This window comes from Haplochromis burtoni, unplaced genomic scaffold (genome assembly GCF_018398535.1).
Source record: "Haplochromis burtoni strain Fernald_Lab_line unplaced genomic scaffold, NCSU_Asbu1 Contig_116, whole genome shotgun sequence".
Lineage (NCBI taxonomy): Eukaryota > Metazoa > Chordata > Actinopteri > Cichliformes > Cichlidae > Haplochromis > Haplochromis burtoni.
Genome location: NW_024582477.1, coordinates 654,404 through 670,060, shown reverse-complemented (window position 1 = coordinate 670,060; position 15,657 = coordinate 654,404). Strand labels below are relative to the sequence as shown.

The following is a 15,657-nucleotide window of genomic DNA, read 5'->3' as shown; positions in this document are numbered from 1 at the left end:
TGTGTGTGTGTGTGTGTGTGTGTGTGTGTGTGTGTGTGTGTGTGTGTCCGCTGTTGGATGGATTTTATAAGTTCGCTCAACTAATGTTATCTCAGGATGGCGTTAATTTATTTGGTTTACCTGTATTGATACAATATCGCTACGCAAAATATCGAGATACTGTGCTGTAATGATGTTTCCCCACCTCCCCAAAACACTAGACATACCCAGGAAGTTTAGAAACTCCACCTTGGTCTGAATGGCCTTATTCCACCTTCAGATCAGAGAGAGGATATTTTAGAATATGACTAATGGATCCTGCGTTTAAGTGTGCACACCAAACCCTGTGTGGGTAAACACAATAATCTTTACTTTAGCTGTTTTCTGCTAGAATTAAGCTAAGAAAGTGACTAACAGACCTAGTTACAGATGCATCGCATGGTCACAAACAAGACTTTAAATGAAAGCTTTGTTTCTGGTGGATGTGTGAACAGGCAGCTGTCTCTTTAACATGATGGATTTTTTAGAGCTCCCGAGCGTGCAGCACAGCACCATTACTTTTTGTTTTGTTTGCCCTGAAATGTAAGAGTCTCAATATTAAGTGGGCTTTGGAGAAAATTGGAACAGTAGTGGCAATCCACTGCCAAATAAGTGAGGGCCCCTCTGCACCCTGCAGCACAACAGTCAATGATGATTGATTACTCCCTCACAGTCTCATAACTGCGCTCATTATTTCTTTCACAGCCGTTCTCTGACCGAGGACAATATCGGAGCTGGCTTTTTCACAAGTTTGCATCTATTAATAAGCATCTGTTAAGAGAAGTTAAAGTCTCGCTCTTGTTTCTGTTACTATATGACATATACAATCTTGGTTAATGCCAGCACACAGTCCAGGCTTTCCTCGCTTTAATAAACCTTCCTCAAATGTACTGTATGTGCGTCAGTGTGCGGTCTGTGGTCTTTTATACTCGGTAATTAGCTTCCTCTGTCTTCTTGCAGGTCACGGGGTTGCTGTTGAGACAAAGCCGTAGAGACACCAACAGTATAAACTCAGCTCACTGGAGGCAGCTTCCTTTATTGTGTAAGAAACTCCAGTAGGCTCTTTTAACATTCACCTTGCAGCGAGTAGTAATCACAATATGGATCCCTCAGCCACTTCTTAAGCACGTAATTAGGTGTGCTGTGTTAAGGAACGTTAATCAGCAGGGAGGAAACTTCTGTTTTACTTCCCTCACGTTCAAAGGCAGTTGAGCAGGAACTACACACGGGCAGTTCGGTGACACAAAGCAGCCAAATGCAGAAAATGTAGCATACTCTCCTGCTTCTTCTTGATCTCCGGTCTCCCTTTGTTTCCTTTTAAACACATGCTCTCTCTCCTTCTCTCTCCTTCTCTCTCGTTTTCATTCACATGCACGCTTAAACATTACGACTGGCGTTGTGTTCCAACTCAACACACAGCTGTTTCAAGTCTTGGCACCAGCGCTCGTGACAGTAATTACGTGCCTAGTGGAGGTGGAACTAGTCTGTGCTGAGAGCTAGGAAATAGCAATCTGGAAGAACAGTGCTGTACGGGAAGAAGGCGACACTCTGTGAGGCAACCAGACCTTCTGCTTAACTTGGAAGCAGGACACCCCAATATGGTCTCCTTACGAAAGGAGGGCCAGCATTAGATTGCAGAGCCAAGGCAGCAAGTATTGTGTTTTTGATGATGAGGCCACCTTACCATTAGCATTGATATATTAAGTGACTGCTGTTTAGATAAATGTAGTTAAGATAAGTAAAATAATAAAAATTAATCTTATGCCAAATGAAAAATAAGTTTTGGATGTTGAATGATTAGAATTTCTCACATTGAGTTTTGGAGATTTGTCTTTTTAAATTATTACTAAATCTATACTCCACTCCCCACAATAATTAACTACCAGTGCTGGACAGGTGGTAAGATTAGTCACCTGGATGGTGTGAGGTTGTAGTGATGACAGAAGGTATCTCAGCATAAGCCACAGCCATATTCTGTTATTTTAATCACAGCACGGGCAAACAGACCAAAAATAACAGTGATGAGCACTGTACTAAAAAGAGACGTCATCATATCGAGGGATATCTTTCCATTATCTGGATACATTTAGTCTAACTGGTGATCAACTTGCTAACGTAACCCAGGGTTTCCCCAGCATGTTCATCTGAAAGGAGTGGCAACATCTGGCCAATCACAAACACGGAGAAGTGTACTGGCAGCACATGGGCTGATTTTTACAAATAAAAATAAAACCGTTGTAAAAATATAAACATGTTAAAAAAAACAGTGCAGACTGAAAGCAACACATGCAGACAAAGCTGCGAGTGTGTGTGAGTGTGAGAGAGAAAGCACTGTATAGTAGTTCAGTATTAAAAGTGTATGAATGTGTGAGCGCTGTGAATGATTTGGTCAGCAACACTGCAGAAGAGCTACTAATAAAGTTTAGCCTATCTGAAGCCAGAAAAGAAAGCCAAGAAAAATGCTGACTGTGTAAGTTAACAGACTTGTTAGTATCATTTATTATTGTTAGGATCATTTATTAATGCTCATAAAAACTAAAACTTTGGAAGATTGTAGCCAACAAGAAAAAAAAAACATGGAATAAAGTTGTGTCTAAGAATGTGTTTTAATTACTGATGCTCATCTAAGAAACACAAAGACTTTAGATGCTATTAAAAAATCTAGACCATCCTGCTGTCCGTGCACAGAGTTTCAAGCGATCTTCCAGGAATGGTATACTCTGACGCTATTTACAAAGAACTGGTAAATGGACTGGTTCTTATATAGCACCTTTCTACTCTATCTGAGCACTCAAAGGGCTTTATACACCATGCCTCCTTCACCCATTAACACAAGCAGCTTTTATAATGCTGAAGTGGATTGTATCTTACATTCACACTCTGATGGAAACATCAGAGAGAAACTTGGGGTTAGTATCTTGCTGAAGGATATTTGGCATGCGGGCTGGAGCAGTCAGTTGTCAAACCGCCAACCTACTAATCAGTACATGACCTGACCTGTACCATACCTCCCAAGCTACAGGATCACTAGACAGTGACTTCATACCTGTTGATCTCTAACCTAGAGCATAACCTGTTGCAGAGAAGGTAATAATGTGAGTTACCATAGTAAGAAGTGAACCAATTTCAACCAAATGTAATAAAATGCTTTAAATACTTTCAGTAAACACATTATGCTCATTTCTACCTGCACATTTTTATTCCTGGAACACACAAGAGTAGCTTTGCATGATTCATGGTTCATAATAATCCTTATTTATCTTATACTCTGTCTTTGTTTTCCCTGCCTTTACCATTTAAGCCAAACTTTTTCTGACTGGCTGCCTCTTGCAAACAGAAGAGTTCAACGGCAGGTGGGTGGGGCTTCTTCACAGCCAAAGCTTTGCCCCTGTGATAGTATTTTATGTCACTCCTCTCAGTGACATCATACAGGCTAAGATAGGAAAACATTGTCTGGAATGAAGCATTTAGAGTAATCTGAATTTAACATTTCATATCCCCGTTTGAACAGCTCATCTGAACAGGCATTACCTGTTTTCTCAAAGCTGTTAATAGAATTAATTCTGAGTGTTTTCAGTTCTCTATAGACTCTGGTTGTGAAAGGCCAAATTCAGTTAATTCAGATAACAGTTGGTTGGAATATAGAAGTTAATGTTACTGTCCAGGAAAAAAGTTAAATTGATTTAAATGACCACCACTAAATGTAAAAATATTTCTCCAAGAACAAATCAGATCAACTTAAAGAGTTTTCCACTATTGCTTTCAGCCATTTATCACCGTTTAAAGGTCTGACCTGCTCTTGGATTTGGTTGATGTGATAGGAGATCGCATAGCAGCGAAACTACCTCTTCCCTTATATTTGCTCTTGGCCAGGCCATCATAGCTAATTTGTCCCGTCAGGCTCTGCTACCTCCAGTCTGCCCCGTCTTGCAGTTGAAATCCAACATTAATTTCCTTTACTTCACCAACTCAAGGACAGCAGTTCATTCTCGGGAGCTTGACAAACTGCTTGTGCTACAGGTACAGTACAACCCCAATTCCCCTTTGTTAGGACAGCCCTCCTACCAAGGCAGCTTAATAGTTATTGTCATCGTGTGCCTTTACTGGTCGTCAACCAGCAGATATTTGGACAGAAATAATGATAAATGTTTCTGGTTATTATTGCTATTCTCCAAGTGAACAAGCTACAGGAAAGGTAGAACATCCCAGGGAGCACACATACCAATGAGCTAATATATTAAACTGGAGCTTGAATCAGCCCTAAATGTAGGAAGCACTGTGATGTAATAAAATGTGGCAAGTACTGGCACAGAGAGAACAGACAGAAGTGAGTTTTTGACAGGTTGTCATGACAATTTCTAGTAAATTTAAATTTGAATCACCAATCACACAAAAAGCTACTGTTCGTGTGTGTGTTTTTAAAGAAAATGGTCAATATACATCATTGCCTTTGTTCATTCCTGTTTACTTTACGATATAACGATTTGTATTAAAGAGCAAAGACGGGAAAATTCAGCCACAAAGTCCATAATAATCCACGCCTAAGGACATGAGCAGTTGCCCAAAACAAACAGCAACAGAGCTGAAACAAAGCTGAATGGAAAATGAGAGCAGAGCAGTGCATTGATTCTATTTGAGCAGCTGATGATTCCTGGAAAAAAATAAAATAAAAAAGAATTCTCAAAGAGAAACACGAGATAGTTATGAAATACGGTGCTTGGTGTTTAGGAATCCTCGTGGTTATTATTGAGAGAGAGTTCAGAGTAAAGTTGAAGAAACGTCTGTGTGGGCTTCGCCTGGGGAAGGACTTGCTGTAATGTCGCCGTCGACCAATTAAGTTTGATAAATGTGACCGCTGCTTTCAGACCGGCGGGAGGAACGACTGCAGTCGGCGTCTGCAGGACTTAGCCAGATAATAAAGGTTAACTTCACTGTAAAGATAAAAGAGTGGAAAGCCACAGAAAGTTGGGCTGTGTGTTTTTTTTTCTTTCAAAAACACAAATATTAACACTGGTTGCAAGTTGTGTGCATGCTGCCCAAATGCTTGGCGAGAAGCTGTACTGTAAGCTGGGAGTGGACCTTTGTCGCTGTCTGTGGTGCTGAAAGCCTCAGCGCTGTCTGCTTTTGATACTGGAAACAATTTTGGATTACCTTGAACTTTAGTGAAGTCTCTCTTTGGACAAGGAAAAAAGAAATAGCAAGAAATGTGAAATACCTGGTGATCTAATGTCGCTATCTGTATCGAGGACAGCAAGCATGCAATCATACTGAAAGGCGCTGACAACTCCCTATTCTCTCTATTACAGGTGTTGGGCGTTTTGGATCAGCCTGCAAGCTTATTCTCTGGAGAATCCCAGCCGGCCAAAAATAAAGAAGAGGGGGGAAAGGAACTTAAATCGCAAACTATTACACATCCTTAAATGAGTCAATGATTTAAAATATATGGAGATTAAAAAGCAAACTTACGAGTGCCATCAAACCGAGTGGCTATAGTGTCCAGAAACGTGTTCTGCGGCGCTAGTAATCCCTTCATCACAGGCATTTTCCCTGCTTAATGTCGAATTCCCCATCAAAGTTACTGAAGAGATGGTGCAAGTCGTCCAAACGCTTGAGGTGCTCCCATCGAAGGTGCTGATGGCTATATGACCGAGCAGCTATCCAGTCAACTCAGCACAACGCAAAAGCCCCTAGTTGGTGGGGAGCGCACGTGATGCGCTCACCCGTGCGTCTGTTGCGTGTGTTAAGGACAGGAGAAGAGGGAGACCACAGGTGCTGCTCAGGTAACAGCGAGGGACAGGGTGACACTCCCTGTCAGCGATTCCATTATTATGTCGGTTGGAGCCAACGATCATCTATCCACAGCGTGCAGCGGTGAGAGACGAGCATTCTTAACAGCTGTGATTAAAGCCGCAAATCTGACAGTTTCTCGGCGTGGAGACACGGTCACATCACAACAGAGAAACACAGCTGACTCCTGAACTTTTATTGAAATTTTGATTTACAGCTTTTTAATTAGTATAGCGCGTCACTCAAGTGAGTCGTGAATTTCTCTTATGCCGTTGCTCAGTGTGCTCTGCTTAAGGACGCCGCGGTGTTAAAATAAAGCCAATAAACTACATCAGTTGTGCAGACTGCAAATAAGTCACTTAAGTAGGTGCACGACTCATTCACGTCGTTGTGTTGGAAGCGTGTCCGCACTGTTTTTAGCGACATCTGGTGGTAGGATCAAAGTACGGCCTGCATGGAAGGCACGGAAAGATGGGCTGAAGTCTGCCATGAGCTGCACAACAGCGCTGCGCAGCTCGGATCCGCTGTGCTACATCGCCATCCTGTGGATGCTAAGATACAGATCTCCATAAAGCCAGTAAATGTGCAGCACATAAATGCTCCTTAACTAGTTACAGTTTCTTATATAGATATGTCTATATAACATTACTCACACTGCACTTTATGTACATATGAAAAAAATAATCAGTGCATTTACTGTATATAGTAACCATTTGTAAATAGTAGAAAATACCGGTATAGTTTTGAGGCTTTTATTATTTGTCCACAATTTTTTCTTAGGTACTTATTTTTCTATTTTTTTCTCATATATTTCTCATTCCCTTCGTCTTGTTGACCCTTGTGCTGCTGTAATGTGTGAATTTCCCCAATGTCAATGAAGTCTATGTCTTTGTCTAAAAAAATCACTTAAACCGTTTAGTGAGACGTACAATGAAAATGACATTGAAGAAGCTGTAACGGCAAGACTCAGTTTTATCAATGTCATAACAGTACGGTCGAATATTTCAAAAGCAACATCCCATGAAAATGTTTGTCTTTTTTTTTGTTTTTGAGGGAACTGGACAAGCATCCTTTTTGTGGCTACAGTGGACCACTCCTTAGTGCATCACTCATTTATCAGCTAAAAGCTTCATTGAGATAAAAATTTCTTTTCTAAGAGAGACTATAACCAAGAGGGCAGCAGAAATTACAAAATATCCTTCTGTTGCAAGATGTTTGGGGTTTTCATTTATATGTTTATATGATTGCTTAACATGGCCGTGGTCAGGAGGTATAGTGAGTCAACAGGAAGTCAGACATTTGCTTCCTAGGCATGGAAAAAAGCACTAGTATGAATCTATCTGTGTGTGATTGGGGGGAATAAGGCTTGTAGTAACACCTGCTATTAAGTACGAGTCCATTTAACATTTATTTTAATAGGATTCAAACATGGACTATACTCTTTAGTCTTTCTTAGCCACTCTTTAGTAAATTTCCTCCTGTGCTTATGTTGTAGAGAGGCCCACTTCTGATTCTGCTTCAAATTCTTTGATATGATACACAATTTATAGTTGAATCAATAGCTGCACACTGCCCAGCTCCTGAGGCAACAAGAAAGCCTCAAACTAAACATTTCCACCGTCGTGTTTCCCAGCTGATATGAGGCTCTTCTCTGGAAAAGCTGTTTTTGGTCTGCAGCAAATATGTCTGTTGTTATTGTGGCCAAACAGTGATATCTCTTATTCACTGATCCAGGATGTGTTATTCCAAAAAAAAAAAAAAAAAAAAACGTTGGTATGTTCAGTAGTAACGTGTACCTTTGCTCTAATGTTCTTTATAGATAGCAAATGCTTTTTCCTGATACGACTCCCATGCAGCTCAGATTTGGTTTTGACAACAACATTAGCGACAGATCCTGGAGATTTCTTTGTGCATTAAACAGTTTTGTTCTTAGGCTGAATTTTCTGGAGCGGTAGGTCACAGAGAAACTGACAGTCATTAGAAATCACTGCCGCTTGTAGATGATTTTCTTGCAGTGGAATGATTTGATGTTCTTTTTTCCACAGACTACCAGACTCATAAACATCCTCAACCTTTTTCTAAAGACCTGAGAGAGCTTCTTAGACCCTGATGACACGGCACACTTCAGAAGTAAGACAGCTCCAGAACTGGCAGAAGACTAAATTAGACAGTTTCCACTTTCCCTACAAGTTTCTATTTATTGGTACTTAATCTGCAAGCCTAATTCCTAATTTTATGGTTCTAAAGTAGTAAAATTTGTACTTTTGGCACATCATTAATAACTTTTCTAATTAAAATCTGCCTTTTTTCTTAAATCCATGTACTGTTATATACTGTTTAAAAGATGATAACGCGAAGTCATTCTGTGCTGCTGCGCTTGGTCTTTTCTGTTGGCTGTGGGCACTTGTGGTTTCTGGGTTCATGCGGGTTCTCATCACCACTCTGTGCTCTGATGTTTTGACTCTAGTGATCAGGGGAACTTGATGGAAATGGGGTTGTCCTTACAAACCACCACACTGCTTGTTGTTGCGCCCCTCCCTCGTCCTGCGGAAACCCTGATAAGGATAAGTGGAAGAGGATGGATGGATGATGGATGGGAGTAGGACACCTGTAAATACTTTCCTGAAGCTCAAGAAAAAAATAAAATAAATAAATAAAAGATCTTCAAATGCTTCACTTGTTTGGATATTGTTCAAATAGTAATTTTTCTCATGATGTGCTTCTTTTCCACATGATAATATCTTCTAAAATGCAAACCTTTCCTCAACAGGAAACATTCAGTATAAAAAGCAATTTATTTCAGCATAAGCTCAAGGTGCTCCTAAGGAGCAGAGTTACTGAGATATTGGCTAACAGTAAGAGACGTTTAAGAAACTGCCTCGTGTAATAAAATGCCAATTTGCAAATCCTTATTTTCTCCAGTACATAAATCAAGAAATAGGACTACATCCAAGTTTTCAATTTCAAGGTTCATGCTGCAAGTACAAGATACCTCTAGGAAATATCTTGAAACCTATCTTGTAAGTTCATGAACCCACAAATACACACATGTTCAACAAAAGCCATAACTAAACTCCATTCTAGGTCAGTCCCATTACCTACAGTGCTACAGCATGGGCCTAAACAGCAAAAGTCAAAAACAGTGCCTCCTACTCAGCTCTTTCCCAAAAGTGAAGCAGCTGTTTTAGTGTTTATGTCATGTGGAAAACATGTAGTCATCAGGCGCTCCCAGGCCCATCGAAATGTGAATCATATGTCTCCTCTGTGCCTTCAAACAAGCTCACGAACTGTACGCGCATTCAAACAAATGCATTCAGGATCCACATAAAGAAATGTGTGAGTCATGTCCCCGAGGTGAGCCAGAGCCAAGTAGTTAAGCACACAGAGCTTCTTCCATAAATGTGTCAGCTAATAAAATTAAAACAGACAGCCAACACACTGCGATGCTCCACCTGAGTAATTAAATGCTTAATGCATCGTTTAATCCTAATCACTGCACCAAATACACATCTTGCGTGCATGTGTGTGTGCGCCTCACAGTTAAGTTCATAGCAAAGTGACAGTCAAGCCAAAGTGAGTCGCTGTGGATTCCAGCGTTACCTCACCAGAAATGTTATTAAACCTCCAAAGATTAGAGCCAATTAAGCTTCCGCGTAATTATCAATCAATCACTGTAGCTGTGACAACACTTAAGGCACTAGAGAAAAATTATTTGGGATATTAAAGAAAAACAGTTTATTTGCAGAGCTATCACCATGCTTTTTTATAACATTTACCTTACCCCAAAGGGAGAAAAAAAAATGTATTTCCCTCCACACCACCTCCCATCTGTCCAAATTGTTTTTAATGCTTGCAAACACGGCAACTTTACACCTAACTTTATTATTAATCTACTGCATGAGGTGACATAAATAAACCTCTCTTACAGCAGATATTTTCTCAGCTCAGGTGTAACGTTTTAAATGGCTCTCATTTGGACGTGTCAGTGCCGGAGTGCTGCACACTGGGTCATTGTTATTGATTACTGAGACTGAGGCTTTGTTTACATTATTCATTACACCTGAAATGGCATTTCAGAATGTCTGTGGACATCCTGACACGTGGAGGTAGGGGGGCAATGTGTATTTGTGTCGCAGAAAACATTAGACAACCCTTGTCAAAATTTGGTGCAATGGATAGATTTCTTCCAACCACCTTTCCCTAAGTCAGATAGCACCGCTAGGGGGCGCCAAGGTTACGTTTTATTAATCGATCAGCTGGATGGTGATGTTGGTTTAAAAATGCACACGAACCCATTAATATGCACCAATTACAAGTGAATTTAAGATGTTTGAATAGTGCACAATAATAATAACTGTAATGAAGATCATTTTATGCCTATATGCATTTGTACTGCCTTACAGTAATCTCAGCTCCAGCTCTGAGTCTCTCTGTGTTATTTTGGTATAAACAGTTGGACCCTAATCAGATCTGACCTTGTGTTTGTATAATGTACAGTCATGCATTTATACTGAAGATTCCCTTGCGGCATTAAAGCAACACAATGCTAGCATTTCAACTTCACGTTTTTTGCTATGCGCGGTGCAGGCACACCTAATGAAAGAAACACACACAACTTTGCAGCAGGCTATTTTACATGAAATATGTACAAAGCCACGTTTCCACAGAGCAATACTGGTGTCCTCACTCACAATCAACACTGCACGGGATCTAATGATACAGGCAATTACAGAAATGTCACATGACACATCACACCTGCCCTCTTCTAACCAGTACTTACACTTCCTATCTTTTGTCCTTTCTTTCTTGTCCTTTGTTTCCATTATTCCCACAAAACAAAACCCATCAATTTTTCAATCAAGCAAGTAAGTAGGGCAGCATCTCGCATCTGATCCTGAGCTCACAATCTAATCTGAAACCTGGAGGCTCCTAAATTCAAACCTTTTTTTCAGAGACTTTCTGATTTGTATACATTTAACAAAGCCACCTTAACACAAGGCTATGGTTTTTCAGGCAGTGTTTGATACCCATGCTGGTACATTAACAGACTGAGGAGCCTGTGCACGCCCCAGATCAGGAGAGACCTGAGGAGAGACAGTCGCCTTAAAGCCAAGCTATGATACAATGTTAGAGATAAGATTATAGTATGGCCATCTAATATGTTTGCAGAGAGATTTTTTCTGGTAAAGATGTTTCATATTAGAGCAAATGATAACGACAGTGGCTGAATAAGAATGAAGTAATATTACCAGGAACTCACAGCCCAAACCCATTGCAAGAAAAAGCCCTGCATTCAAAACAGGAATTTTAGACACAAAAAGATTTGGTTGTGCAGAGAATTGTCCCTGACATACATGTAATTCTACATTATATCATCAAACTTTTAATGTGAACAAAAATTCAATAAAGATTGTCAGTCAATCAAAGTGTAGCTAGTTGTTTACTCCAAGGACATGTAAGATAGCAACACACAAACATCTGTTGATACTTAAGGGGCCCAAACTAGACACGGGTCATTTGTAACAGAGTCAAAAACAAACAGCTCAAAAATAGAACTTTTAGCAATATGCTGAATTTTATCATCTGATCATATATTTTTTTCTCCCTCCATTCAGTTTATTAACTGCTTATCCAATTTAGGGTCATGCAGCCCATCCCAGCTGTCATTTTTTTAAGTGCTATCTTAATTTATGACTGATAATTACGGCTGCCAAAATACATAACGGCTCATAAGTTTGGAGAATAACATGAGAGCTTATGCTCAGATTCATCAAATAAATTGTAACATTGATAGTAAATAAGCAAAGATATAAGCAAAGTTTTTTTTTCAAAGTAAAACAATCGTTTTGTCTTTTCATCAAATTTTGCAGCATCAGAGCCTGAATGACCTTTGACACTAGATGTAAGCTTATGGAGGTAATATGGTCATGCTTTTCACTCACACTTCTTACAGGCCATTTCCACAATAGTTCAGTGACACTGAGATCCATTAACTATGTTTGATATTCCTTTTTTGTCCACTGCACTGGACAAAGACAGCCAGCTGCTTCTGCTGTTGTATATTTTGTAATAGTTTGGAGCTGTGTATAGGACCATTATCCTGCTGTAAGCAAACAAGTGTCCTAGGAGTATATCATAGAATTAAATAACGTAGCTATAGCCTTCTTTTTTATCAAGATCACTTTTATCTTGTACAAATCTCCTACTTTAATCCCACCATATTTATATTAGGCTTTTGACATCAGGCAGCCCCACCCCTCCTCCTCAGCACCTTTTTCTTTTTTTGTTCCACATCTTAAAACCTTAGACAAAGATAGGAATTGAAGGAATTGTCTGTCAGCAAGATGTGCCTGGGGAACCCACACCAACAGGGGGCCCCCAAGAGCACTTGAAACGTCACAAAAGACAGTTTGATTAAATGTATTTCTTGTGCATGTGACATATCAGTAGTACAAGTTCATGCTACTGCTACAATCATTTTTACTGTCAGAGCCAGGATCATGCTCATGCACAGTGTAAGTATTTGTAAGAAGATTGGTGTCCAAGTAAGTTTTAAAAAATTATTTATCCCCCTGGGGCTAAAAAGAAAAGAAAAGAATCAGAGGGAAAAAAGGAAGATAAACGTATGTTTCTGAGAATAATCACATATAAGCAGTTAATCATTAAGACTGGCTAACAGTGACATTAGCTAAACAAGAGCTTTTGGTTCAGTCAAGTTGTAGTGAGCTTAGGTGATGCTGCATGGAAACCACAGGCATTAAAGTTAATAATCTAGTGCTAGCTCTCTATTTAGTTAGTTTCTGTTTAATTTATTTAATATTGTCTGTTTTTACATTTGTCATGTGGCATTCGTCATGTAAAAATGAAAAATTAAATTTAGGTCATTATAAACTCTTGTTGTGCCCTTTTGCACATTTAAAAAAAACAATTGACTTGTTTTAAAAGGGCACTGTCTGCTCGTTTATTTTATTTCTTTCCAGCACACTAGAAAAACATGATAATGGTTTATTAGATGCATACTGATCAAGCATGGACAACATATAGTTAATAATGGTGGCACTGAAGTAGGCTGTTGGTGATGAGTTTAGCTGGGGGCGGGGCCCCGAATCAAATTCTGCCCAGAAATATAGAGAACCAAGAGTGACATCTTTTAATAATTCATTAAATGTGTCAGGAACTAATTAAAATTGGAAATAAATAATGAATTAATTATGTTATTAATTCAGTGAACTTTGAATTAATTAATTAATGAATTAATTAATTGAATGCGGCATGAACTAATTAAAAATGGAAATGAATAAATAATTAAATATGTCATTAATTAATCAAATTTGGAAAAATAAATAAATAAACCTGTCATTAATGGATTAAAATAGAAAATAATTAATTTATTAAATCTTTCACTAATTAATTGATGTTGGAAATAAATAAATAATTAATTAATTAATTTTCAAATATGCTGTCGAATTTTCCACATAGGGCCTATTTGCAAAAAGTTCTCTGATGTTTTCAGAGATGTGATGTTTCGTGAAAAGAGCAGTACACCCCGCTGCATGAAGTCTGTAGCCTTTTGGCCCCTTAACTCTTTAGAGCAAGCACATGAAGAAAGCTTTTTGGGTGGGATTGTATTCTGGACATGCAACTCCCCCAATTTATTGTTTCTTTGATAAGCACAAGAGATTTCATCTATGCTAAGATAATGAAGACTTTTCTCTAAATGATTAAGGACCTATTTACATTTATGTAGATGTAATCACGTAATGTTTATGTTATGTAATCATGTGATAAACCTGGATGAAGTAAAACAACAGGACGCTGCAATACACAGGTACGATGGCTGCTTAGAGAGCAACAGGACTGCTTTTCTTTCTATGTGACCCAGAACATCTGAGCTAAAATTGAGGTCACTGTATGCGCAAGTAATCCCTATGAGCCAGAAGCTCAGCCTTCAGGCTGCTCTAAATGCCTTGCTTCAGTCAGTATTTGTAATCCTAGGTCTGCATGACGTCACTGAGAGTGAATATTTTGGAAATGTCAGTCACACAGCTCTGGCCGTGAGTATTGGAGCCCCACCTATCAAACCTCCCGTTTAAAAGGGGCAGCCAATTAGAAGAAAGCTGGCTCAAAATAAGCATGACCTTAAAGGGAGAGGAGCTAAAATTGCTTCTTTCAGACAGCACCAAGTGGCAGTACAAGACTAACGAGTATTATTTTGAACTGTGAATCACACAAAGCTTGTCTAGTGGAGTACCGGAATAAAAATGTGAAGCGTAATAGGTCCGCTTTAAGATCAGGGAGCAGGCGAAACAAAACTGTGCAATACTTTGTGCCGGTAATCCATTTCCCCTTTAACACCCTGACGTGTTGCCTCCACCCATGTAACGGCAGCCACCTCACTAACCACATCATGAGGATATAATAACCACATCACATCTATGGCGAATGAGGTGGCGTGAAAATCTAACCTAATTTGGCTGAGATACGCGACTGTGTAAGCAGCAGGGTGTCCCCTGAGATGAGGCTCCGATTGAGGGAGCTGTGCGGTGCACTGCTAGCACGCTCTGTGAGCGTGTAATGGTCTTAATGATCATTTAGCACGGCAGCCTCATTGATGACGTATCAGGCCAGTGATGAAATAGTAGAGCAGAGAATAACAGAGGGGAAGAAATTTCAACATATAAAAACTTAAAGGCACGTGCACACACAAACTAGTAGATGACACACTGCTGCGAACCTTACTTAGCAAAATACCCAGAGGTGCAAGGGGAATGCTGCAAACACACACATATATACGCACGCACACGTTTCCGCCCAGCTGAGTGACATCTCTCTCTGTGAATTAGTCACGATGAATGATGTGTAACCAGCCATGACTCGTTCTGGCTGGGGAGATAGCTAATTCACTTTGTTTAATTAGTCAAAAAGTAGTAGAGCACACTCCCGCTCCCCAAACATACACTTCCACTGCACACCATCCACCCTATAATGAACCGGTGGAAAACAGACTGTCTGCCAGCATGAGTGATCTCTGACTCTTCATCTCTTTCTGTCTCCCTCTCGTGCACGCACGGAGCGCACACTTCGCCCGCTGCTTTGTGATACCCTCACAGAGATTTCAAGCACTGTCTGAGGATCTCAGCTTCCGAGATGGTGCACCTCCTCTGCAGTGGACCGCATGGGGGAGGTATGCTTACGCTCGGCTGCAGCTTAAGGTTGCTGCAAACAGGGCAGAAGACAAGTTGGTTCCAATGATAACTCATGCAGCCATATCAACACTTCGAGGTACACTGAAGAAGTGAAGCCCCTCGAAGCACTTTAAAGCGAAATTTAGTCATTAAAAACAGCGAAACAGCCATTCTGAGTGTACAGCAATATACCAACTACTGTATACTTTAGCTTAATATAACCTTTACACATATAATATGAGCAGTAGAAACACCCTACACTACTGTAAATTTAGTATAGAGCTCATTCCTGCTCTTCCTGTAGTAGAAAAAAGTGATCTTCTGCATATTAAAAATGAGCCTTAGATAATCTTGTGACAACATCAGCGTTCAAAAGTTAATATCAGTGAGCCAGTTCCACCTTGCCCTGCTCCACTTTGTTACCATGGAGAGCTCCAATACCCTAAAGACAATAATAAGTGCGTGCACAGCATGCGGCAGAACATAATAAATAGATTTATGCGCAATTGTCACATTTAATACATTTACGGAGCGCGCTAGTGAATTCATTATTACACCATATGTTAATGCAGCTGGGTCCGTGGATTTTAGAGACTGTGTAGGGAGGTCTCCCCCTCCCCACCTCTCTCTCTCTCTCTCTCTCTCTCTCTCACCCTCTCTCTCTCGC

At 39.9% G+C, this 15,657-nt stretch overlaps 1 protein-coding gene and 1 long non-coding RNA gene across 2 annotated transcripts in view; one reads left to right on the top strand and one right to left on the bottom strand.

Moving 5' to 3' along the window:
- kcnh8 (potassium voltage-gated channel, subfamily H (eag-related), member 8) overlaps window positions 1-6,377 on the bottom strand; it is a 59,434-nt gene extending 53,057 nt beyond the window's left edge. The window contains exon 1 of the mRNA XM_005928609.2: window positions 5,485-6,377. Within this exon, the coding sequence (XP_005928671.1) occupies window positions 5,485-5,560 (76 nt within the window). The 5' untranslated portion in view covers window positions 5,561-6,377. The remainder of the gene's footprint in view (window positions 1-5,484) is intronic.
- Window positions 5,807-8,408, top strand: LOC121815004. The gene is made up of 3 exons (XR_006054728.1): window positions 5,807-5,889; window positions 7,851-7,935; window positions 8,273-8,408. It is a non-coding gene; the product is annotated as an uncharacterized LOC121815004 (long non-coding RNA).
- Window positions 8,409-15,657: the final 7,249 nt, after the last annotated feature.